At 49.3% G+C, this 26621-nt stretch overlaps 1 protein-coding gene and 1 long non-coding RNA gene across 11 annotated transcripts in view; one reads left to right on the top strand and one right to left on the bottom strand.

Annotated features, from left to right (window-relative positions):
* On the bottom strand, nucleotides 1-26556 carry LOC149127526 (uncharacterized). Of its 2 annotated transcripts, XR_016230933.1 has the most exons (5): nucleotides 26199-26556; nucleotides 8026-8259; nucleotides 7758-7807; nucleotides 4909-4980; nucleotides 1-470 (listed from the first exon to the last, which is right to left on the bottom strand). It is a non-coding gene; the product is annotated as an uncharacterized LOC149127526 (long non-coding RNA). The 2 variants fall into 2 exon arrangements; XR_016230934.1 differs by lacking the exon at nucleotides 8026-8259.
* CBLL1 (Cbl proto-oncogene like 1) overlaps nucleotides 25503-26621 on the top strand; it is a 48854-nt gene continuing 47735 nt past the window's right edge. For all 9 annotated transcript variants that reach the window (XM_089328434.1, XM_089328433.1, XM_089328432.1 and 6 more), the window contains exon 1: nucleotides 25503-26000. In XM_089328434.1, coding sequence (XP_089184560.1) covers nucleotides 25988-26000 — 13 coding nt within the window. In that variant the 5' untranslated portion in view covers nucleotides 25503-25987. The remainder of the gene's footprint in view (nucleotides 26001-26621) is intronic.

Raw genomic sequence — 26621 nt, 5'->3', positions numbered from 1 at the left:
TTCCAGTGAACATGTCCACTTTAATAACGAGCAAACGCACCTTTTAAAGGGCAGGCAGAGGGGGCGTAGCTAGCTCAGGGCAACACAAATTCCATTCAATAGAGCCAATACTGGCACCGCTATGCTTCTCCAATCAGCTTGAAGGTCACACAGGCTACAGTAGCCTTCCTGATGGGCCTAATGGGCCTGGGCCATACCAGGGAGCAGTCTACCTTATTGGCTCTTCAACAGAAGGCAGGCGTGGGGGAAATGTGCCTGTGGCTCCTGCCTCCTGCCAGCAGTCAGGCTAACCTCCTGCATGGGCAGGGCAGGCAGACCCCCCGGGCAGGTACAAGATCACCCACAGTACCGCAAGTTGGAGTATCTTTCTCCAGCAGGGAGGTTGAGGATGGCTCTCATCAAGGCACATGTGGACTAGATGACACTGCCCAACACTTGAGGAAGGCTCTAGTTGCTGTGGGTTTGGGTTTCTGAAAAACAAAAACAAAACAAAACAAAACAAAAACCACAAAACCCCTTTTATTTATTTTCATTTGATTTGAAAGGGAAAGAGAGAGCAAGCAAGAGAGAGCCATCTCCCACCTACTGGTTCACTCCCCAAAGGCCTCTAACAGCCAGGGCTGGGTCAGGCTGAAGCCACGAGCCAGGAACTCAGTCTGGGTCTCCCATGTAGCAAAGGAGGGACCCAAGTGCTTGAGCCATCATCTGCTGATTCCCAAGAGGCTACCTGAGCAGGAAGCTGGATTGGAAGCAAAGCAGCTGGGATTTGAACCAGGCTCTCCAATATGGGATGTAGGCATCCCAGGAATGACTTAGCCCATAAACGTCCCTCCACCCCTTATCTCTGCATGTTGTCCAAGTGGTCAAGCCCACCCTTTCCAGTTCTAGCTCATCCATTTGTAGTGAAAGCATGGCAGGATCCTTTGGCTCATTTCTGCCTCGCTGGTAGTGAAGAGGGAGGCCTGGACATCCTTCTACACCCTGGCCCAGAAGAACCCGGGTGAGCAGGAGAAGCCTGGCCCCTTAGAACCCACTTGTGAGCCCATGAACTTTCCATAGTAAGCTCCCAGTCCAGTGGGTCAGGGAAGGAAGCGGTGAGAAATGGGGCTGGAAGGTGGACTGGGGCCAGATAAAAAGGGCCTTGTCTACTGCTTTAAGGAGCTTGGATTTTATCCTCTGATCTGGGGAGAGATAAAGGCGGAATGGCTGGGTTACGTTACCTGGCTAATCCAACCAGCTGATCTGGGTGCCTAGAGATATACTCAGAAGGTGAAATTAAAGTAGAAGTAAATGAGGCTTTTGTTTTTCAGTTTTCAGGGAGAAAAGAGATGAAAGCAGACGTATTAACTTATGTGATTTCAAACCAAAAGACTTGTTTCATGGATGCAATTTTGATTTCCATACCCTTTTAACATAATTTTAGTATTCTATTATTTATAATTATATAAATTATATAATTTATAATTATATAAATTATGATAAATAATAAATAAATCAATAATAAACTAAAATAATAAATAAAGTATATAATTATGTAAATTATATAATTACAAATTATACATATGCACCCTTTTAAGGCATATAGGGCAGAAGTAGAGACTGAATTGAGATTGTCAAGTTGGTGTCTCCTTCTATACATGTGACTATTCCAATGTGGCAATCCCAGTCTTTTTCCCATATTACTTACTCATTTGTTTCCTAAGACAAAGAAGTGATTACTTAACATTTTTAAAAAGGATTTATTTTATTTATTTGAAAGACACCATTACAGAGAAAGAGGGGGAGAGAGAGAGAGAGAGGTCTTCCATCTGCTGGTTCACTCCCCAAATGGCGGCAATGGCCAAGGCTGGGCCAGACCAAAGCCAGGAGCCAGGAGCTTCTTCCTGGTCTCCCACGTGGGTGCAGGGGCCCCAGGACTTTGGTCATCCTGTGCTGCTTTCCCAGGCACTTTAGCAGGGAGCTGGATCATGCGTGCAGCAGCCGGGACTTGAACTGGATGCCAGCACTGCAGGCCTAACCTGCTGTGCCACAGTGCTGGCCCTTTGCTTAGCATTTCTTTTTGTTTTTAATTAAACCAGGTTTTAAGGATCTGGGACAAAATACAAGCTCAGGAGCTCTGTGCTTGCTGCCACCTCCTCCCACAGAATGCAAGGGCTCAGGCCTTTGGGAGGGACACTCTCCTCCTCTTTTTCCTGGGCCCCTTGTCCCCATGTTCGGTGGTTGACCTAACCAGAGACACAGCCAGCCCTACAGTGTAAGTCAGGAAGCCACACCTGAGAGCAGACGCATCCCCGAGGTCCAATTTTTCTGCTTGGAAAAGTGGAAGCTGCTTTGTTGCTTTAGTTTCCATGGCTTCCTCCCACCCACCCCTACCCCAGGGCACTAGCCTTAACATCAGTTCCTCTCATTCCTCAAATGTTTACTCTGCACCCATTTTGTAAGAGGCACATGTTAGGAAACTGGCCCAGTTTCATCTATGGTGCGATCTACAACCTGATTTACATCCCAAGCTCTAGCACTACCCCCCGACCCCCCTATCCCCCCACCCCACCCCCACCCCGCCATTGCTGAAAGCCAGGTGGCCACATGGCCAAAACTACCTGTGCCAAGCTCCACCCCCAACCTGGTGGGATTCCCTGCTCCTACTTCCCTGCCCGCCCTCGGGCAAACTTTTAAAAGGGCCTGTTCCTGAACACCTGCTCTCTTGGTTCCTCTCTCTTGGTTCTTCTCTCTTGGCTCTCCTCTCTGCTCTTGTCTCTCTTCTCTGCTCTATTTTTTCTCCTCACTAGCTCCTCTCCTCTGTCTCTCTCTCTCTCTTATCTCTCTCTCTCTCTCTCTCTCTCTCTTTTTCCTTCACCACCCCACCCCTCCGGTCTGTTGGGTGTTCCCCAATAAACCTTTTCCCTTACTCCGGCGTTCGGTGTGTTTTGTGACGGCTAACAGCACAGAGCTAGGAGCTGGGTTCCCGGTGTGGGGTAGACAAAGCACACACCAGTGCTCTCTCATGGAACTCAAGAGTTTCATTGGGGAGGGGAATCGAGACAGAAGAAAATAGGCCCAGTAAATACATAATGAGATGGGGCTGGCGCTGTAGTGTAGCCAGTAAAGCTGCCTCTCAAAACGCTGGCATCCCATGAGGTCCCCAGTTCATGTCCTGGATGCTCCACTTTTGATCCAGTTCCCTGCTAGTACCTAGGAAAAGCAGTGGAAGGGAGGTTGGCATTCTGGCGTAGCAGGTTAAGTCTCTGCCTGAGACACTAGCATCCCATATGGGCACCGGTTCAAGACCCAGCTGCTCCTGGCTTTGGCCTGGCCCATGTGCTTCTGTCCCTGTACCCATATGGGACATCTGGAAGATGCTCCTGGCTCCTGGCTCCTGGCTTTGGCCTGGCTGAGCCCTGACTGTTGCAGCCATCTGGGGAGTGAAACTGTGGATGGAAGATCTCTTTCTCTCTCTCTCTTTCCTCCACTCTCTGCAACTGCCTTTCAAATAAATAAATAAATCTTTAAAAAAAAGCAAGCAAGCAAGCAAGCAGTGGAAGATGGCCCAAGTGCTTGGGGCCCTGCACCCGTGTGAGAGACCTGGAAGGAGCTCCTGCCTCCTGACTCCAGCCTGGCTCAGCCCTGGCCATTGTGGCCATTTGGGAAGTAAACCAGTGGAAAGAATGAGGACTTGTGGCAGAGGATTTGCAGGTGGCACTGGAGGGCAGGATAAAGAGTGACAGGGCAGGGCTGGCGCGAGCCAGCTCTCTGCTGTGGCCTGGGAAAGCAGTGGAAGATGGCCCAAATCCTTGGGCCCCTGCACCTGCATGGGAGACCCAAAAGAAGCTCCTGGCTTCGGATTGGCTCAGCTCTGGCCATAGTGGTCATTTGGGGAGTGAACCAGTGGATGGAAGACCTCTCTCTCTCTCTCTCTCTCTCTGCCTCTGCCTCTCTGTAATTCTGCCTTTCTAATAAAAAAAAAAAAAAAAAGAAAGAAAGAAAGAAAAAGAAAGCAACAGGGCAAGAGGACTGGGTACCCTCTCTGGGGAGTTCATGCTAACGTGGAGTATAATTACGTCCAGACGTGGGTAACATGGTCTCAAGCACCAAGTCTTAGCATAGAGATAATGCCTTCCCGTGGTGCAGGAGAAGTTAATAAAGGAAAGATCATTCTTTTTGTGTTTCCTTTGAGAGACACGCTCCCCCATCCCCCTCCTACCCCCTCAACTCCCCACCCCAGCCCCGCCCATTCCTCGGTTCCTAGACCGCACCCCTCCCCACTGCACCCTTTCCTGCCTCAGGCCTTCTGTCTCAGCTTGAATTGCAGCCTAGGGAGGCTTGTGGCTGGCCACCTAGTTCAAAGTAGAAGCTGAAAGACCTATGTCTTTTTTTTTTTTTTTTTTAAGATTTATTTATTTACTTGAAAGTCAGAGTTACACAGAGAGAGAAGGAGAGGCAGAGAGAGAGGTCTTCCATCCACTGGTTCACTCCCCAGTTGGCTGCAACAGCCGGAGATGCAATGATCTGAAGCCAGAAGCCAGGAGCTTCTTTCGGGTTTCCCACACAGGAGCAGGGGCCCAAGGACTTGGGCCATCTTCTGCTGCTATCCCAGGCCACAGCAGAGAGCTGGATTAGAAGTGAAGCAGCCAGGTCTCAAACTGGCGCCCATATCGGATGCTGGCACTGCAGGCCAGGGCTTTAACCCGCTGCGCCACAGCGCCGGCCCCAGACCTTTGTCTTAAATATGCACTGGCATAGTGTCCTAGTGTTTGTATCAGTCCGGGCATCATCCTAGTGCAGTAAGGTAAAATACAAACAAAGCACACACCTCAGAATCAGAGAAAATAGAAAAAACAGCACCTGATAAGATGGAGATGTCTCTTCCTCCCCCCCCCCCCCCCCAGTTGGCTGCAGGGGCAATTTTACCTCCACTTGAAGGCTCAGCATTCCTGGTTCCTTTGATCTTGGCCAGCCACATCTCAACAAAAGATAACCTCCCTAGAGAAGACAAGAGGGTCACATGGCAAAGAGAAATAGCGCACCTGCTTGAACTGTTTCTACCCGGAGGCAACAGGCAACTTCTACTCATGATCCAGTGGCCAAAGTAAAGCAGATGGACAAATACAGTCCTTGCAAACGTCCGGGGGTAAAGGAGAAGGAGACTCACTGGTGAGCACCTTACCTAAGAGTGAAAAACTCCAAGTGTCTGTCCAAGAACAGGGTGGAGGTTATCAGAGAGGTGGGAGTTGGGCCCTCAGTGAGCACCCCTGCTGGGCAGAGTTGTGCTTTGGGGAGCGTGGGCAAGAATCTCAGTTTTGTACATGTTGAATTCAAGTTGGCTTCACAAGTGAAGGTGTCCAAGAAGCAATAAATCAGAAGGTCAGAGGACAGATCTGGGCTGGAAACATAATTCTGGCAGGTTACAAACAGTACCTGAGGCCAGCATGGTGGCACAGCGGGTTAAGCTGCCACCTGCAGTGCCAGCATTTGGTTTGAGTCCTGGCTGCTCCACTTCTGATCTAGCTCCCTGCTAATGCACCTGGGAAGGCAAAAGAAGATGGCCCAAGTGTGTGGGCTGCTGCACCCACGTGGAAGACCTGGATTGGGTTCCAGGCTCCTGACTTTGGCCTGGCCCATCTCTGGCTGTTGTGGCTGTTTGGGGGAGTGAATCAGTGGCTGCAAGATTCTCTCTCTCTCTCTCTCTCTCTCTCTCTCTCTCTCTGTGTGTGTCTTTAAAAAAGAAGCAGCAGCAGCCATGGATACAGCTGGATAGCAGAGTATGAAGCCCAAGAGTGGCTTAGCCGGTGTGGTTAGGGACAGGACTGCCAAAGGAGAATGTTCTGGGCATAACTAGAAAAGAGCTGTAGAGGCAAAGCAGAAGGGAGGCCTGGAGAGGAGACTGAGGAGGGCCGTCAGGATGAAGAGCAATGCTATTTTTTAAATTTTAATTTATTTTTATTTTTAGAAAGATGTATTTATATGAAAGAGTACCAGAAAAGGAGAGATAAAGATATCTTCCAACTACTCGTTCATCCAAATGGCTGCAGCAGCCAGAGCTGGGCCCATCCGAAGCCAGGAGCCAGGAGCTTCTTTGGGGTCTCCCATGTGGGTGCAGGGGCCCAAGGACTTGGGCCATCTTCTACTGCTTTCCCAGGAGCATTAGCAGGGAGCTGGATTGGAAGCGGAGCAGCCAGAACTCAAACAGGTGCCCCTGTGGAATGTGAGCACTGCAGGTTGGGGCTTTAACGCACTGTGCCAAGAATGGCATGATTAAAACTGAAGGAAAGGAGATTGAAAATGTCCGTGTGTTTCTGCTCTGACCAGTGCAAACCCCTCCATGTGTGCACTGCACTCCACCCTGCCTCTCAGTGCCTCTTTCTCTACTGAACCCTATCTCCTCCACTTCAACATGCCCTGGCGACACCAATCTTGGAACCCAAGGCCTTCTTCTTCCCTCTTCCTGCCAAACACCAGTGTATCACAGAGCTTTGGGCATCCGACCATCTTTGCAGTTCCTCCAACAGCCTGTGTTCTTCTGTGTCTTTGTAGTGACTCTGGCCTCTGCCTGACTCCCCTGGTCCCAGGTTTTACTATAGATCTTCTCATCTTTCAGGTCTCAGGTTAAGTATCATCTTCCCAGGGGCTGGTGCTGTGGCGAAGAAAGTTAAGCCTCTGCCTGCAGTGCTGGTATTCTATATGGGTGCCGGTTCAAGTCCCGGCTGCTCCACTTCCAATCCAGCTCCCTGCTGATGCACCTAGGAAAGCCCAAGTGTTTGGGCTGCTGCCCCTACATGGGAGACGTGGAAGAAGCTCCTGACTTCTGGCTTCAGCCCTAGCTGTTGCAGCCATTTGGAGAGTGAACCAGTGGATGGAAGATCTCTCTCTCTTCTCTGTATCTCTGCCTTTCAAATAAATAATAAATATTTTTTTAAAAAAGGTATCATCTTACCAACGAGGTATACTTTGAGCATACTATATAAACCAGTTCTCCATCCTCACCATGTGTGTTTTTTTTTTCTTTTTAATTACCTTTTTAACATTAATTCATTAACTTGAGAGGCAGAGAGAGACAAAAAGAGCTTCCACTTGCTGGCTCACTCTTCAAATGCCCACAATCACGTGTGTGACAGCAAAGGGATGGTGGAGCCAGAAGCCAGGAACTCAATCCGGGTGCACCATGCGGGTGACAGGGACCCAACTCCCTGAGCTAGCACCTGCTGCCTCCCAGGTGCACATAAAGGAAGCTGGAGTCAGGTTCTGGAGCCAGGAGTTGAGCTCAGAAACTCCCCGATGGGACAAGACCATCTTAACCGCTGAGCCAGCCCAACATAGGTGCTTCCTAGCACGCTGTCCTGCTCTGTTTCCCTCATAGCATTTGCGATTCTCTGGAGTAGTTTAACTGTTTCCATGTATCCTGTTTGCTTCAGCCCACTGGAAAGCCAACTCTAAGAGGATTTAAGTAAGGAAAGCTTAGTTGGGGGGCATCGAGAGTGGTCATTTCCTCTCAGCAGTATTTTAGGATCACAGGTTGATAGAATTGTCAACACTATGATAAGCAGAGTATGTGAATCAGCAGTCTGAAATTCAAGTTGTGGCACCAAGAGAGTAGTCGAAGGGTGGAGCCAAACACCATCCATCACCCTGGCTACGTCCTTGGGGGCAGCACCTCATCTGTCTATACACGCGAAGGCTTGGAACAATGACAAACACATAGCACACGGGTGCTCCATAATTACCGAGTAAATTAATAGTGGAATAAAGGGATAAAGGCTTACCTAGGAAGTGACTGGTTGTAAATGTTGCAGGCAGCTTCAGTAGACTTGGCCTGCAAACGATTCAGTGATAAAAAAAATGCTTTAAAATTTTTTTCATTCATTTGAAAGGGGTGCAGGGGTGGGGAGGTCAAGAAAAAGCTCTTCCATCTGTCTGTTCACTCTCCAAATGCCTGCAACAGCCAGGCTGGGCCAGGCCAAAGCCAGGAGCCGGGAAATCAATCTGGGTCTCCCACATGGGTGGCAGGGACCTGAAACCTTGAATCATTACCCGCTGTCTCCCAGGGGAAGCAGGAAGCTGGGTTCTGGGGCAGAGCTGGGGCTTGAACCCAGAACCTCCTTCCAGGATGCAGGCATATCAAGTGGTGTCTTCACCATGGCGCCAAGTGTGTTCCCCTGCCCCACGATATCTTGACATGAAGGAGTTCATTGGCAACCTTGGTGGGGGCGTTTGAGCTGGGTACTAGCAAGGTGGCCACACTGCATGCACAGAGTTGAGGAAGAACTAGAAAGAGAAGAGAGGAAGTTAGAGTCTGGGAGACTGCTCTTTGAGAAGCTTGGCTGTCAAGAACGAACAGCAGGCCGGCGCCGCGGCTCACTAGGCTAATCCTCCGCCTTGTGGCGCCGGCACACCAGGTTCTAGTCCCAGTTGGGGCGCTGGATTCTGTCCCGGTTGCCCCTCTTCCAGGCCAGCCCTCTGCTGTGGCCCGGGAGTGCAGTGGAGGATGCACCCCATGGGAGACCAGGAGAAGTACCTGGCTCCTGCCATCGGATCAGCACGGTGCGCCGGCCGCAGTGCGCCGGCCGCGACGGCCATTGGAGGGTGAACCAATGGCAAAAGGAAGACCTTTCTCTCTCTCTCTCTCTCTCATTGTCCACTCTCCCTGTCAAAAAAAAAAAAAACAACAACAACAACAACAACGAACAGCACAGCCAGGAACCACAAGATGCAAACTGAAGGAGAGCTTTGTTTCACAAGGTTAAAACGTCATTCTCTACGCCTAGAGGAGAGAGCCGATGGTGAAATAAGAATTGAGGATACAAGAAAAGGAATAGCTAACTGATGTGTGGATGTGTGGACAAAAAAGAGGAGGGGAGTTAGCAGGCAATGGACAGGAGCTCTCCTTTTTCTGTGATGCAAAGGAGCTGAGGATGGATTGTGGTGGCAGTTGGGAAGCAGAGCCGATCTGAAGCCAGGAGCCTGGAGCCTCTTCTGGTCTCCCACATGGGTTCAGGGGCCCAAGGACTTGGGCCATCTTCTACCACCTTCCCAGGCTGTAGCAGAGAGCTAGATCTGAAGTGGAGCAGCCAGGACTCGAACTGACATCCACATGGAATGCCGGCACTGCTGGCAGTGGCCCCACCGTGTTCTTTCTACATCATTGCCATGTTCTTTTGACGTAGAAGCTCTGCCCAGATTGCTTTCCCAAACGGCTCTTTTCAACTTAGTGGACTGAATTCTCTTCCACATTAGTTTCTTCTCTTCACTTTTTATCGATTTCCTGCCAACTTCTCCCAGTTTTGTTCCCATTGGCAGCCCTTAGACCATCAGCTGGTTTAGCACATTACCAGGGCCGGTTTCCTGGGATTGCCCTAAAAAAAGTTTATCTATTTGAAGGCAGAGTTTCAGGGAGAGGGGAGACGCAGAGAGAAAGTGAAATCTTCCATCCGCTGGTTCACTCCCCAAATGGCTGCAATGGTCAGAGTTGGGCCAGGCCAAAGCCAGGAGAATTCCATTGGGGTCTCCTCCATGGGTGGCAGGGGCCCAGTGACTTTCCTAGGTGTATTGGTAGGTTGGAAGTAGAGCGGCCAGGACTCGAACCTGTGGTCACAGGGGATGCTGACATCACAAGAGGGGACTCAACCCTCTGTACCACAGCTCCAGCCCTTGGATTGCCCTGTGAGACCCACACGACAAAACATTGCATCCTATGAAGTTGTAGGAACTCCAGGCTTTTACCCAATTTTCTCCATTAATGAGTATTCCAATGCAGTGCTTTCATATTTCAAAAATTGTTTCAAAATAATTTATTTGAAAGGCAGAGAGATGAAAGAGAGAGAGAGAGAATGAATCTTTCTTTTGCTTGTTCACTCCGCAAAGGCTGCAATGGCTGGAGCTGAGCTGATCTGAAGCCAAGAGCCAGAAGCTTCCTCCTGGTCTCCCACATGGGTGCAGGGACCCAAAATGAATCTTTCAAAAAAAAAAAAAAAGAAGAAAGAAAGAAAGAAAGAAAGAAAGAAAGAAAGAAAGAAAGAAAGAAAGAAAGAAAGAAAGAAAGAAAAAAACACATACGTAACTGCAAAAGCATTGCTGATATTTATCACATGGAAAAGCCTTCCAAAAGCCTTATTTGAATTATCCTATTCTTCGAACCAAGTTGATGTTCCAGTGTCAGCTGTCTGTCCCCTTCCCTGCTGCCCCAAATATTCTCCCAAGCGTGTGAGGCACAAAATCTCTGGCTGTCAGCAAGACCCCTTCTCTCAACCACATGGTGCCACACCCAAGTGGAAGAAGCAGAGCTCTGCAAAGCCAAAGCATCACTCGCTAGCCCAGCCCCACCACCTAGCTATGCACCTGCAACCTCAAGTTCAATATCACACTGTACCATCTGGACACAGAGCAGGGAGGCTTCTCTGCATCCCACCTCCGACTCAGAATGCATGCTTAAGGTAATCTTAATGAACCAAATGCTTTATTTTGGGGCCATGATAATTCTGTTCACACATTCACTGTAGTATCACTCTTACAGTTTTATGCCCATTGCTTGGTGACTTCCAAGCTTCTGATGAAATTTGATATATGTGGGAGATTTTATTTACCTGTGGCTGCTGCCACCTAGTGGACATCAGCTCCTAAACAGGCTTGGGGCTAGGACTTTTTTTTTTTTTTTTTAATCTGGCAAAGGCAATGAAGATGGCTAATATTCATTAAGGCTTACTATTTGTTAAGGCATTATGTTAGGTATGATAATAATTTATTTAAATTCATCAGTTAATTGAATCTTCAAAACAGCAGTACAATGGGGGACATCGATCCACGTTTTATTTATTTATTTTTTTTTTTCTGGTTTGACCAACCAAAGACATGGCTTCTTTTTTTTTTTAACTTTTATTTAATGAATATAAATTTCCAAAGTACGATTTATGGATTACAATGGCTTCCCCCACATACCGTCCCTCCCACCCACTACCCTCCCCTTTCCCATTCCCTCTCCCCTTCCATTCACATCAAGATTCATTTTCGATGATCTTAATATACAGAAGATCAGCTTAGTATACATTAAGTAAGGATTTCAACAGTTTGCTCCCACACAGAAACATAAAGTGAAAAATAATAGGTGATTTTTTTTAAATGATGATGAAATCAGATCAGACCTATTGTCATGTTTAATCCCAGTGAGAGTCAAGTTGGGAGTTGATAATTTCTTTTCTTTTCTTTTTTTTTTTTTTTACAGAGGATCAGTTTAGTATACATTAAGTAAAGATTTCAACAGTTTGCACCCCCATAGAAACACAAAGTGAAATATATTGTTTGAGTACTCGTTATAGCATTAAATCTCAATGCGCAGCACATTAAGGACAGAGATCCTACATGAGGAGTAAGTGCACAGTGACTCCTGTTGTTGACTTTACCAATTGACACTCCTGTCTATGGCATCAGTAGTCTCCCTATGCTCCAGTCATGAGTTTCCAAGGCTATGGAAGCCCTCTGAGTTCTCCGATTCTTATCTTGTTTAGACAAGGTCATAGTCAAAGTGGAGGTTCTCTCCTCCCTTCAGAGAAAGGTACCTCCTTCTTTGAAGACCTGTTCTTTCCACTGGGAGCTCACTCGCAGAGATCTTTTGCCAGAGTGTCTTGGCTTTCCATGCCTGAAATACTCTCATGGGCTTTTCAGCCAGATCCGAATGCCTTGAGGGCTGATTCTGAGGCCAGAGTGCTATTTAGGACATCTGCCATTCTATGAGTCTGCTGAGTATCTCACTTCCCATGTTGATCGATCCACATTTTATAGATATTAGAAACCGAGACAGAAGGTTAAGTGAGTTGTCAGAGGCCACTCAGGAGGTAAATGATGGGTAAACTTCCAAAGATCAAAACCCTGGCTACTGTGCTAAAAAAACACGGAGCCACTTCTGTAAATAAGAAACCAGTTCAAAGTGTTCATTCATTGAGAGGTGAGTGGATGTTGATGGTGTGACTTAGCACCCTGGAGACAGCTGAAGAAGACAGATGCACTAACAGGTTTTAAGGAGGCAGCTTGGTTGTTCCTAGGGGCATTACAAAGGGGCTAAGATACAGCTCCCGCTGGACATTGAATAGCTAAGGCAAAGGGGAAGGTGGTCTAGGTTATCCGTGTTGTCATCTCTTAGTGCAGGAGACAAGCAAAGAGTAACAATCAATGGAGCAGTTCAAGCAGGGTGAAGACTGAGGCTGTCCGCCACCCACAGCCAAGGAGACAGCTCAGCCTCTCTTCTGGTGAGCTGAAGAGTTTGTTCCTGGCTGAAGATGAGTGCGAGGTTCTCCAGCCTCTACCTGAGAAGCCCATTGCCCTTGAGTGCCTATCTTTTCTCTGTCAAGAACACCTATGGTTATCTTCACGGTGTTGTCAAGGATTTTCTGTGTAACTCAGGAAAATTAGCCCATTCCCAGATGGATCGGTCAGCTTAGGCTGCTGTCTTGAGGTGCTATAGACTGGGTGGCTCCAACAACACAAATGTATTGGCTCATAGTTCTGAGGGTAGGCTGCTGGCATGGGTGAGGGCTGGCAAGGGTCCTCTTATCGGTCTGAAGACAGCTGCTCTCTCACAGTGCACTCCCAGCACATGCACACACAAGCTTCTTATCAAGGTGCTAATCCTGCCACTTGGTCCTGAGGGTCCTGGCCTTTTTTTTTTTTTTTTTTTTTAAGATTTATTTTATTTGAAAGGCAGAGTAACAGAGAGGCAGAGGCAGAGGCAGAGAGAGAGAGAGGTCTTCTATCCGCTGTTTCACTCCCCAAATGGTTGTAACAGCCAGAGCTGTGCTGATCCAAAGCCAGGAGCCAGGAGCTTCTTCCAGGTCTCCCACGTGGGTAGGGTCCCAAGGACTTGGGCCATCTTCTACTGCTTTCCCAGGCCACAGCAGAGAGCTGTGATCTGGGATGCTGGCACTGCAGGTGGTAGCTTAACCCACTATGCCACAGCACTGGCCCTGGTCCCACCCTCTTGACCTCATCTGACCCTCATTACTTCCCCAAGACTCTTCCAAACAGCATAAACAGTGAGGATTAGGGCTCCTCACATGAGTTTTGGGGGGAAAGGACCCAAACTTTCAAGTCCAGAATATTCTTCCTCTGGCCCCCACACTCCCAATTCATGTCCCTATTACAGGCAAAATACATTCATTACATCCCAACAATCTCAAAAGGTCACAAAACCTATTCCATTTTCAACTCTGAGTTCCAAAATCCAAACTATTCATTATGGATGGGACAAGGTGAATGATTTATCCAGAGGCAACAGTCCTCTCAACTGTTGTGGGCCTGAGATGTGCTTCCCAAATCAAGGGGGGAAGCAGTGAGACAACAGACATTCCCGTTCCAAAAGGGAGAAAGAGCAAAGTAGGAAGGGGCGAAAAGGTGACGGCTGCATTTGATCTTCCGGCTCGAGAATCATTCTCTCTGGCTGGTTACTCTGTCCCCCAAACTCACTGAGGTGGCACTGTCATTCCCACTGCTGCTGGTGTGGCCTGGGTCATTTGGCTCTCAGGAGGTCCTGCTCTCAGACCCTGGGCCTGTGGTGGGAGTGGCAGGCCTGCTGGTCTCTGAGCTGCCTCTGGGGTCCTTCTTCCCTTCTCTCAAAGGACAGAGCAAATTCCACAGCCGAACAGCCCTATGGGTCTGTCCTATAAAACACGAGGAGGTTGACTGTTCTTTCACTCTGCCCCACCTTTCTTTCTTTTTATTGAAAGATGTACTGAACTGAAATTCTGATTGGGGAATGAACCAGTGGACAGAAGGTTTGTCTCTCTCTGTAACTCTGCCTTTGAAAATTAATAAACAAGTCTTTAAAAATATTTCTCTATCACTGTGCCTTTCAATGAGATGAAAATATACATTTTTTTAAAGGGGGGGGGAGGGCAATGTTAGAGAGAGAGGAATCCTCCATCTACTGGTTCAGTCCCCAAATGGCCGCAACAGCTGTGAATGGGGCAGGCCAAAGCCAGATGGCTGAAACTCTATCCTGGTCTCCCCTGTGGGTGATTCGGGCCGTCTTCTGCTGCTTTCCCAGGCACATTAGCAGGGAGCGGGATCGGAAGTGGAGCAGCCGGGACCTGAACCAGCACCCATCTGGGATGCTGGCACTGCAGGCGGAGGCTTAACACACTGCACCACAGTGCTGGCTCCTGGATCCCCACCTTTCTTCCCTATAGCTCAGATTGGCAGTGTCTCTGATGGTCTAATCCCATCGCCATTCCTGATTGCTGTTGAAATGTTCAAGTCCATGAATCTCACTCATGACCTTTGTATAAGTGGCTGTTCAGCCACGCCCTTGCTATACTCTTCAGGACAAGCTTTGTCATTTTGTGCAACACTGATAGGCTGAGAACTTTCCACACCTTCAAGTTCCAGGTGGTGATTGCTGTTGTTGTTGAACAATTCTGTTTCCCATGACTCCCTCCGGGTCCGTATCTTACTCTGAGCAGTCAGGAAGAACCAAGCCACCCCTTCAATATTTTTGCTTTGAAATCTCAGCTGACGGTCCCCTCTCAGCTTCACGGTTCTACCTCCTACAAACACGGGGAAATTCTGCACTCAGGCTCTTTTCCACGGCGTCGCAAGGGCTGCCTTCCCCCTGTGAATGTGCGCCTCACCTCCCTGTGAGGCCTCGCTAGAATTCCCCGTCACCTTCCTACTCCCATCGTGCACTTCGAAGCTCTCCCCGCTTCTCCTCCTCACCCACTCACACAGCTGCTTCCACACAGTTAGGTGTTTGCTCCAACGGGCGCCTCAGTTCTCAGGTCCAGCGTCTGTGTTACTGAGTTCGGGCTACCGCAACAAAACGCTGCAGCCGGGGTGCTGGGAGCAATGGCAATCCCTTCTCTTGCAGCCCTGAAGCCTGGACACCTGGACCAGCTCAGCTGGATTCTGGCGAGACTTCCCTTCTCGGCTTGTGATGGGTGCTCTCTGGTTGTCAGCTCACGTGGTTTTCCTCTGTGCACGCGCACGCGTGTGTGTGTGTGTGTGTGTGTGTGTGTGTGTGTGTGTTTGGGGGTGGGAGGGTGAGAAAGGGAGGAGGGAAAGGAGTGAGAGAAAGAGAGGGCACTCCAGAGTGTGCTCCGTTGTTGTTGTTTTTTAGAAAAAAAATAAAGGACTAATTGTACCTCATGCCCTCATCTAATCCTAATTACCTCTCAAATGCCCTATTGCCAGACACCACAAACATTGGAGGTTAGGGGTTCAACATGAGTTTTTTGGGGAACAAAAGCATCCAATCTATAATACCAGATATCCTTTCTTTTGTTTGCATTTATTTTTGTTACAAATCTAGTGAAAGTTGTGGGGAGCAACTCGGACTAGACTAAGTTACTGGAATTAAGACTTATTCTATGCATCTGCTCTCCCACAATATGGCGCTGGGAGAGGAGAAAGCAGCTTCTACGCAGCTGCCTCTTGCCAACTTGAGTGATGACCTCCAGGAGCTGATCCTGCTCCTGATTGGAGGAGAGCAGCGTACTCGGCGTGTGGGCAGCCGAGTTGGGATTGGTGGAAGAGGACTATAAAGGAGGAGAGAGACAACATGCACCAGGAACATCTATCTGAAGGAACACCTGTGCAGCCCCCGAGAGAGCCGGCCGGCGGTGTGCCGCTCCCCCGCGGAAGTGGGGAAAGTGGCAGGGGGAACCGCCCTTCCACGGAGGTGGAAGTGTCGGTAGCCAAACCCGGGAAGAACCAGCAGCAAACCCGGGGAGGGCCGAGCAGGCAAAAGAACAGCGCAGGGTCCTGTGTCGTTCCTCCGCGAAGAGGGGGAGCGACAAAAGTTTTTTAAAAATTTACTTTATTTATTTGAAAGGTGGAATTACGGAGACAGATAGACAGAAGGGAAGACAGAGATCTTCCATCTGCTGGTTCACTCCCCAAATGGTCAAAATAGCAAGGGCTGGGCCAGGCTGAAGCTAGGAGCCAGGAGCTTCTTCCAGGTCTCCCACGCATGTGCAGGGGTCAAAGGACTTGGGCCATCTTCTACTGCTTTCCCAGGCCATTAGCAGGGAGCTGGATTGCAAGTGGAGCAGCTGTATCGGATGCTGGTGCTGCGGGTGGTGGCTTAACTGGCTCAAATTGCATTTACTTTTCAAATCTCTTCAGTCATATTAATCTCAAAATTTGCCTAGCCTCTTCTCCCCACAACATTGAATTGTTGAACATTAAAGTGTGATAATGACATTTATACTATATTCTTTCTTAGGAGGTTTACATTGAAATGGGGAGGGAAGCTATTATAAAAGTATAGTGAATAATTACTTGACCTCAAATCTAACTTGCATTTTTTAAAGATTTATTTATTTACTTGAAAGGCAGAGTTACAAGAGAGAGAAGGAGAGGTAGAGAGAGAGAGAGAGCGAGCGAGCGAGAGAGATCTTCCATCCACTGGTTCACCCCCCAATTGGCCACAACCGCCGGAGCTGCGCTGCCTATCTGAAGCCAGGAGCTTCTTCTGGGTCTCCCGTGCAGATGCAGGGACCCAAGGACTTGGGCCATCCTTCACTGCTTTCCCAGGCCACAGCAGAGAGCTGGATCGGAAGTGGAGCAGCCCGGACTTGAACCAGCGCCCATATGGGATACCGGCACTGCAGGCGGTGGCCCCCCCAAAACTTGCATTTTTAACTTGAGTGGAATTAGAAAGCTTACCAGTCCTACAAGTTAATATATTGGGCTTAACTTACATGATGGTAACTGAAAGAGTCTTTGTTCATAATCCTAGAACTCTCCCTACATTTTGTACCACCTTAAACTTAAGGTTTAGCTCATTAAGATAGATGGGTAAAAATTTCTAAAAATCTAAGAAAAACCTCAATAATGCAGAGCAAAATGATAACAAAACTGTAAAACCACTCTCTCCTCCCCATCAGGGGCTGACACTATGACACAGTGAGCTGGGCAGCTGCTTGTGACACTGGCATCCCATGTTGGAACAACTGTTTGGTCCCAGATGCTCTGCCTCCTATTCAGATCCATGCCAGTGCTCCTGTGAGGGCAGCAGATGATGGCCCAAGTGCTTGGGCCCCTGCCACCCACATGGGAGATCTGGATGGAGGTCCAGGTTCCTGGTTTTAGCCTGGCCCAGCCGTGGCTGTTGCAACCATTTGGGGAAGTGACCCAGCAGATGGAAGATCTATGGTCTCTCCCCTTCTCTATCACTTTGCCTTTAAAATAAGTAAATAAATTCACCTTAAGGGGGAAAAAAAAGAGCCACCTCAAGTCATTCTACCCAGAAAATAACTTTTACTGTGGTCTGGTTGGGTCCCCTCCAAACTCCTTTGTTGCGATCTAATCCCCACTGTGTGGTATCAGGAGGTAGGGCTGTTGGGAGAGGCCCTCCAAAGAGGCCTCAGAAAGCTCTCCCCAGCCCCAGCATGTAAGAATACAACCAGAAGGTCCCATCTATAAACCACGAAACAGGCCACACTCTGCTGCTGCCTTGAGTTTGGACTTCCCAGTGCTCAGAATTCTGAGAAGTAAATGTGCTATGTACAAGCCACCCAGACTGCGGTATTTTATTAGAGCAGCTCAAATGGCCTAAGTCTGATGACATCACACGAAGAGGATGCGCAGCCCTCTGCCCACACACCTCCGTGGGGAAGAGAAGGTAGCAGAACTTCCCCAGGAGGATGCTACTCCACACGTGCGCATTCCTTGCCCTGCCTCTCTTCTATCAGTACCTGCAAGAGATGTGATCCTCGCACGCTGACTTCTTCTGGGTCCGAGGGCAGCTGACCTCTGACTGGGGTCAGTTCATGGGGGCTCATTGGGATTCTGGAGTCTGTAAGGGGGAGAGAAGCCAGGCCTATATCCTTCACTGGAAACTCTGCTCCCTTTCGGCTTCCTGTGGTTCTGGCCACACTGCTTTCTCCCTTTGTTCCTTCAACCTAAGGGCTGTGGAGGCTTCCAGCTCTTACTAGTCACTGGGTTATCTCACTATCGTGTTTAACGTCTAGCTCTTCCACTGCCAGTGCAGCTAATTCCCTCTATTAAACTCCCTCACTAAAATCCTCAAAACAGTTTCTAGTTCAACTCTGACTGCTCTATAATAGATGCTCTTTAATTAAAGTGTGCAAATTCTAATTCTACTTCAATTGATACAACAAAAGGGTATGAAGTAGAGAACCTTTTTCATGTGAGAAGCATTCTTTGCAAACAGCTCTTTTCAGGATAAGAAAAGAAACAATGAAAACCTCTGATAAGTTGGATTCATTATTCTTAACATTTTAAACAACTATTCAATTTTGTTTTAAAAAGATTTTGTTTGAAAGGCAGAGTGACAGGGAGATACAGTAAAATAGATCTTATTCCCCAGTTACAATGGCCAGGATGGGGCCAGGCTGAAGCCAGAAGCCAGGAACTCCATCCGGGTCTCCTACATGGGTGGCAGGGGTCCAAGTATCTCTGCTGCTTTCCCTGGTGTATTACCAGGGAGTTGGGTTGGAAAGAGAGCAGCTGGGACTCACCCGTGCTTACAAGGAATGCTGACAGCTTAATCCGATGTGCCAGAATGCCAGCCCCTACTTTCAATTTTAAATAGTAAAGGTAGATACATTGTGAAAATGAGTACTTAACATAATCTCTATCCCTTCTCTCTGCAATTTTTCAGTTACATTACACTCATTTTTTGTCCAGATTTGTAACCTTCACCTTCAGTTCTATCACTGTAATTTCCAGAGTTGCTTTATGTTGGGAAAGTTACATAGTTAACACCAGCATGCTCCCCTACAAGGTAAGGTCCAAGCAGGCAGAATGGCTTGTTTACTTTGTTCACAGGTGTATCCAAAGTGCCTAGAGCAGCGTGTGGCACAGATTAGGTACTAAACAGAACGTCTGTGGAAGAAATTATTTTCCTGGGTTTTCAGTTCTTTGGTTTTACATGTTCTCTCCTGATTGGATTGTATGGTTGCACATATGTAAAGAAACATACGTATACAGTTGTTTTTCCTCTTCCCACAAGAAATGTTCAGGAATGTTCTGCCGTTGCTTGAGTTCCTTCAAGTTTGAAATTGACTGCCTTTTGTGTGTACGCTTGAACCACATCTTCATTGGTCATAATATTTTTAAAATTTTTAAAAATTTGAGAGAGCTCCCCCAGTCAGTGATTCAGTCCCAAATGCCTATGAACAGCTGGGGCTGGGTAAGACCAAAGCCAGGCCTGTGAACACAGTCCAAGTGTTGCTACAATACAAAGTAGAAAGTCTTCAAAGCAGAATGTCTTAGAAGTACAGGGTCAGTGCTGTGGCGCAGTAGGTTAAGCCTCTGCCTGTGGTCCCGGCATCCCATATGGGCACCAATTCAAGTCCTGGCTGCTCCTCTTCTGATCCAGCTCTCTGCTGTGGCCTGCAAAAGCAGTGGAAGATGGCCCAAGTCCTTGGGCCCCTGTACCCACACGGGAGACCTGGAAGATGCTCCTGGCTCCAGGTTTTGGATCAGCTCAGCTCCGGCCATTGTGGCCATTTGGGGAGTGAACCAGCAGATGGAAGACCTTTCTGTCTCCTACCTCTCACTGTCTGTAACTCTCTCAATTAATAAAAATCTTTTTTTTTCCCAAGTACAGTGCTTGGATGCTATGCAGGGGTATAATTACCAAAAGGAGTAGAGGAAAGGAACAGTCATTGGAAGACTGCTAGCTGGCAAGCAATGCAGAGCCCTTACAGACATCACCTCCCCTCATCTTTAGGACAACTCTGAAGACAGCTACTCATTGTCCCCGCTTCACTGACACAAAAATTGAACTTAATTGTTGTTACCACACAGGGGTAATTGACATTTGAATCCCATTCTTCCTGATTCCAAAGCTCATGCTCTTTCTCTACATTTTTTATTTACTTACTTGAGAGGTAGTTACAGTGAGAGGGAGAGACATAGAGAAAGATCTTCCATCCACTGGTTCACTCCCCATATGGTTGCAATGGCCGGAGCTGAGCCAATCGAAGCCAGGAACCAGGAGCTTCTTCCAGGCCTCCCACGTGGGTGCAGGGTCCCAAGCACTTGGGCCATCTTCTGCAGCTTTCCCAGGCCATAGCAGGGAGCTGGATTGGAAGAGGAGCAGCTGGGGCTAGAACTGGTGCCCATATGGGATGCCAGTGCCGCAGGTGGAGGATTAACCTACTGTGCCACAGCGCCAGCCCCTCTCTACTACATTTAATTATCTTTTGCAAAAGTGAGCATGAGAAAGCTTGATGGAGCAGGTGGTTATGAGGTGACAGCAACAATCGCAAACCTCACTGGAGGGATAGGTGTATCTTTAATCTACCATCAAGGAATCGCTTTTTTCTTTTTTTTTTCTAATTTGGAGACTCAACTCAGTTCTGGAGGTAACTATTATCAACTACAGGAAAGAAATTCCAGGCAGTCTTGTCCTTGAGTTTTCTGGTATTCTTTGGCCTTGGATATCTTACCTTTTTCCTCATCATCCATTGGCACAGATGTGCAAGGAATAAGTCCTTCCCAGTGCTAAGGTATATCCTTCCTCTCAGATATTTCTATTATAGTAATAAGCTCTTCAAAACTGCATCAGAGGTATTAGTGCATTTTTTTTTTTTGACAGGCAGAGTGGACAGTGAGAGAGAGAGACAGAGAGAAAGGTCTTCCTTTGCCGTTGGTTCACCCTCCAATGGCCGCCGCGGCTGGTGCGCTGCGGCTGGTGCACCGCGCTGATCCGATGGCAGGAGCCAGGAGCCAGGTGCTTCTTCTGGTCTCCCATGGGGTGCAGGGCCCAAGCACCTGGGCCATCCTCCACTGCACTCCCTGGCCACAGCAGAGAGCTGGCCTGGAAGAGGGGCAACCGGGACAGAATCCGGCGCCCCATTCGGGACTAGAACCCGGTGTGCCGGCGCCGCTAGGCGGAGGATTAGCCTAGTGAGCCGCGGCGCCGGCCGGTATTAGTGCATTTTGACATCAGCTTAATGTGTAATAACCATTAGTCTTTTAAAAATAGACTTTATGGGGCCAGTGCTGTGGTGCAGGGTTAATGCCCTGGCCTGAAGCACCAGCGTCCCATATGGGCACTGGTTCTAGTCTCGGATGCTCCTCTTCCAATCCAGCTCTCTGCTATGGCCTGGGAAAGCAGTGTAAGATGGCCCAAGTCCTTGGGACCCTGTGCCCACATGGGAGACCTGGAAGAAGCTCCTGGCTCCTGGCTTCGGATCCTCCAGCTGTTGTGGCCATCTGGGGAGTAAACCAACGGATGGAAGACCTTTCTCTCTGTCTCTGCCTCTCTGTCTTTAAAATAAATAAATCTTTTAAAAATTGACTATTTGAAAGGCAGTGATAGAAAGACAAAAAGAGAGATCTTTCATAAGCTGGTTCATTTCCCAGGCCAGGCCAAAGACAGGAGCCAGAAACTCCACATGGGTGTTATGGGCCCAAGCAAAAGGCCATCTTTTGCTGCTTTTCTGCAGGGAGCGGAATCCAAAATGGAGCAGCTGGGACTTGAACTGGTGCTGATAATGGTCTGCCAGCATTGCAAGGGACGGCTTAAGTCACCATGGCACAGTGCCAGCCCCAACCAACAGTGTTTTTTTTTTTTTTTTTTTTTTTTTAAGGGTCGAATAGTTATAACAGAGAGCACTGTACATAGTATGGGTAATTATAGTTTCAAGACACATGTATGTTTTGGTGGATGAATTTCTGCTTATGTACTGGACTACTTCAGATAGTGAGAAATATATATTTAAACAGTAACAGCATCTTTTCACAAACCAGTTATACCAAGTATTTGAGTCTGTTTGTGCTGCCATAAGAAGATAGCTAAGACTGGGTAATTTATAAACAGCACAAATTTATTTCTAACAGTTTTGGAGCTTGAGAAATCCAAGATCAAGGCATCATAGCACCCTCTTGCTGCATCCCCACAGGGCAGAAGGGATGAGCAACTGCTGCAGTATCACTACCCAGGGGTTACTATAGATACTACATGTGAGATTTGGAGGACACACACAGTCAAACCATGGCACCAGGGAAGCCCGAGAGCCTCTTCCAACTGGCACAGGACAGCAGCTGAGGTTACCGCCAGGGAGCTCTCGAAGAAAAGGTCTCTCAGCTCTAGGAAACAGTATCACCGACTGCTCGTTACAGTATCACAGACCACTTGCTTATAGTGTAGCGGTATAGCTACAGGGCAGTTTAACACCTCTCTTAGTCCACCTGGTACTGCCATTAAAACCTATCCAGTGGGGCTGGCACTGAGGATCAGTGGGTTAAGCTGCAATGCCGGCATCCCACACGGGCACTGGTTCGAGTTCCAGCTGCAGCACTTCCAATCCAGCTCCCTGCTAATGTGCTTGGGAAAGGAGTGGAAGATAGTCTAAGTGCTTAGGCCCCTGTACCTACCTGGGAGATCTGGAAGAAGCCCATGGCTTCTCACTTTGACCTGGCCCAGCCCCAGCTATTGTGGCCATTTGGGGAGTGAACCAGCAGATGGAAGATCTCTATCTCCCTCTCTTTGTAACTCTGCCTTTCAAATAAATAAACAAAAAAGATTTATTTATTTGGAAGGCAGTTACAGAGAGGCAGATGCAGGGGCAGAGAGAGAGATCCTCCATCTGCTGGGTCACCCCCCAAATGGTTGCAATGGCTGGAGCTGGGCCGGTCTGAAGCCAGGATCCAGGAGTTTCTTCCAGGTATCCCATGTGGGTGTAGGGGCCCAAGTACTTGGGCTATCTTCTACTGCTTTCCTAGGCCATAGCAGAGAGCTGAATTGGAAAAGGAGCAGCTAGATCTCTAACTGGTGCCTTTATGGGATGCTGGCAGTGCAGGTGGTGGCTTTATCTGCTGTGCCACAGCGCCAACCCCTTAAATAAATAGATCTTAAAAAAATACCCAACACTAGGTACTTTATGAAGAAAAGAGGTTTATTTAGCTCATAGTCATGGAGGTCCAAGTGCATAGCACTGACCCTGGCTTCTGGCTGAGAGCCCCAGGGTGGACAGCACCACAGGGTGGGGAGCACATAAGAGAGGTGTCAAAGGGCAAGAGGAGCAGCGAGAGAGTGAGCAAGAGAAGCTGAATGCACTTGACAACAACCTACTCTCACAGTTCCCCACTCAGTCCTAGGAGAGCGAGAAACATTCCCACAAGAAAAGCCTTTCTCTCTCAGCATCCCAATCACCTCTGAAAGACACCACCTCCCAGCTCGGCACATGGCTGCTAAGCCTCCAGCACAGGAACCAGGGGGGACAAACCACATCCAAACCACGGCAATACCCTAAGTGTTCTTGCAAGAGTGAGCTGAAGAAACGATGGAGACAAGTGGCTTTCTCCCTCTGCAGAAAAAGCTGTAGGGAGGAGCAGGCCTATCTGGCTCAAATGATACTCACTGCAAAAAAAAAATAAATAAAAAATAAAAATAAAAAAAATCTGCGAAGGTGCAGGATCTCTAGATCAAAGACTCGTTTCTGAACGGGTACGTATAGTGCCAGGCCCCAAAGGATACAATCTAAAAGAAATGAATGCAAAAGAACAAAAAAAAAGAAAAACAAAATGTAACTCTGACTTTCTTCTTATTCCCAGAATCTCTTAATCAGGTTTTGATGGCGTTTCCAAAGCTGGCTGCCACGACATATGCTAAGACATATACCTAACCAATACACTGCACTGCCATTCCCATCTATTTCTGCTCAACAAACTGAGTTAACATAGTGGACACTATCATTTTTTTTTTTATTATTATTAACAGTTCCTTCATACTTGCTGGCCTTCTGGCCATGATGGATATCTCTGGCTTCTTGCTCCTTATCCTGGCTTCTGCTTTTAGGTGTAACAGGACTTACTACTTTTTCCCTTCCAAATTTAAGATTTGCTCTTCTGAACAAATCTCACTGGAGTATGTTGTCTATACGAACATCCTAGGCCAGGTTTTGTTAAATATTCTACTTCTTCACTGTTACTCTGAAATCTTTACAGATTCTCTGCAATCACATTTTCTAGCCCTTCCAGACACGCGTGGACAGTACAAGACAAGCTGATCACTGCCCTTCATGTAAGCCTCAATGCTCACGTCTTCCCTCTGCTATGCCTGTCATTGCTCGCCTCTTGCCTAAATTTCCTGTTTATCAAGGCTCAGCTTAAATCCCTCCATAAAGCCTACCTGGCTCCTCTCAGTCCCACTGCTCATTACTGTCTGACGGTACGCAGCACTGCATTCCCCCTGCACACTCTCGCCATAATTATATGGGCCTTTTAAAGGATTTCTCTAAGTGCCAGTCTGGAGGCAGGGACCCTTCATTATTTACACAGCTCTTGCATCAGTCTGACTTTTAATTGCTGGGTGAATTGGGATAAAATAATAATAATAATAATAAAAATAAAAGCACCTCTCTGGTGAAAAATGCTCACCTATAGCAGCACGCACAGGTGGGTGCAAGACTTGGGTCCTCCCCAATCTCCAAACCAATAATCCCAGCGACTGAGAAAGCATGTTTAAAACTCAGAAATAGAGGACATTTTAACAAAAGCAGGGACCCCTTGATTCCTCAACGTCCTTACTTGTGGATACACCTGAACATTTGCTTACGAAGCTGCAGATGACAGAAAGGCTTTTTCAAGAGGTCCCAGTCACCAAACACCACGCTGTGCTGCTAGCAGATGTAACTGTACAACCACGCAGCTGCAACCTATTGCTACCCGCTTTCGTGCCAGCACAGCGTGTAAACACTTCTGCAGACGGTCAGCACCATTGTCGCCCATTGATCCCCTAACGCTCATTGATCCCCTAACGCTGGCACGGAAAGTGTGAACAACCCCGAGGTGAAGATGTCGTCACCAGGGGACCACAAGAATAGAACCCAAATCCCTCGACTCCCAAGCTGCTGTTTTCCACTAATTGTGCTCCTTTCTACTCATCCGAGTGCATCAAGAGCAAAGGGCTGGAGACAGGGGCGGCCACCGGTGAGCCTGGTCCGCGAATCGCCCCCTTGCCACTGCCTGGTTGTGGCTGAGGAAGATGAAGGCAGCAAGCCCAAACCCCTGGGACCGGGAACTGGAACTAGGTACCGCCTGTTGGGGTAACTCTCCCTTCCTCGTTGGAAGCCTTTCCTCTTTTGATCTCTCCCTGCCGGCCAGGCCCGGGCGCGCTCTGCATCTCCCTGCGTTTGTCTCTCCCCTGGAGCGCCACTGTGCCCGGCGCGGCCGGTGTCCCTAGCCCAGGCGGTGGCGCCTTCGTCCGGCCCTCGGGGGAGCTGCTCCAGGGCTCCCTAGTGCCACAAGCGTTTGCCCCGGAAAACGAGCCGTAGTCCAGCATCCCGAGTGTGCTTCAAACTTAAAGAGGCGGGGACGGGGCGGGCAGTATACCCAGGGCGTGCGGCATAGGTTCTCGGGTAGCTCCGCACGACGAAGCACACAGTGCAGACAATCAGCACGGCCTTTCTCTCCGGCTGGGAGCTTCACGCGGCTCAGCCAAGCCCAGGAACACCTCCCAGCGGAGCGCCACTGTTTACACTGGGTCCACACCCGGTGCGGGACACCGCCGCTGCGGAACCGGGGCATGGAGTGGGAGGGGTGGGGTGGGGGATTCCAAACCGTTACTCCGCCCGCCGGGGTGGGGCCGGCCCAACGGCCGAGACTGCGCGGTGGGCCCGGCCGACTCCACGTCCCCCGCGCACTACAAGCCCCAGAAGGCCTCGCTGCACGGGGGGGCGGGCCGCCGCCTCACCTGCCGCGAGCTTCCGCCTTCACCTATTACCGTTCCCACTCCCCGCCCCCGAGCCTCGGCCCCGTCGCTGTCCTGTTTCCACACTTAAAGGCCACTTCCTGTAGAGGCACACGCGAGGGGAAGCCTTGGCACCCTCGGCAGCGGAGCTCTCCCCGTACTATGCCCGGCCTCCTCACCGGAGCGCGGTAGAGGGAGGCGAGAGAAGGAAGTCCCTGCAGGCCAGAGCCTGGGCTACCTGCTCGCACTTCCGCCCCGCGGGCCCGGAAGGCAGCGCGCACGCGCTCGCTGCGACTCCGGCGCGGCCGACTTCCGCTCCCACTGTGCCCCGCGAGCCGAATCATGGATCACACTGGTAAGGAGGCGGAGGCAGTGGGGGTCCCTGTTTCATGCCCCCTTGGCCGGCCTGGGACTGGTCGTCCGGCGGGCGAAAGGGATTCCTCTCGCCCCTTAGCAGTGGAGGGTGGCGGTGGGAAACAAACCCCACAGACCCCTTCCCGGGCCCGGCGGGGCCCTGCTGCTCCCCGGCCTACCCTTCCCGTGTGGTACCTACATCCTCGGTACCGGCAGCAGCCTCTTGTTCTGCTGAGCTCCGCGTCGGCACTGCGGGCGGCTCCGGCTTGGTGGGGAGGGAAGCGTGCTGGCTTTTTCCCCCTTCTTTCTCAGGCTTGCTGCTCGGCCCTGCGTTATGGGGCTCGGGCGGCTAGCGCCAGTCCCGGAGTTGGATTCGCCTCATTACGTTGGGACTGGATGGGCGAGGGTGGCTTGGAGACTTCCTGCTGTCTCTGGCAGCTTTGGGCGGGTGCTGCCGCGGCCACCTCCTGCCGGTATTGTCGCTCTGCTCCTTCGTGGACTAGGCGTTACCGAAGGGAGTCGGATGTAGTTTTCGGGATCACAGTCGGAGCCCGTAACATGGCCCGCGCCTGGGCTGTGGCCCTTGCTCAGCATCATTTAGGGGCATTTGCAAAGGAGCTCT

The sequence above is a fragment of the Oryctolagus cuniculus genome, chromosome 3 (genome assembly GCF_051225735.1).
Source record: "Oryctolagus cuniculus isolate XC-2025 breed Fujian yellow rabbit chromosome 3, ASM5122573v1, whole genome shotgun sequence".
NCBI classification, from domain to species: domain Eukaryota; kingdom Metazoa; phylum Chordata; class Mammalia; order Lagomorpha; family Leporidae; genus Oryctolagus; species Oryctolagus cuniculus.
This window is presented reverse-complemented; position numbering and strand designations above follow the sequence as displayed.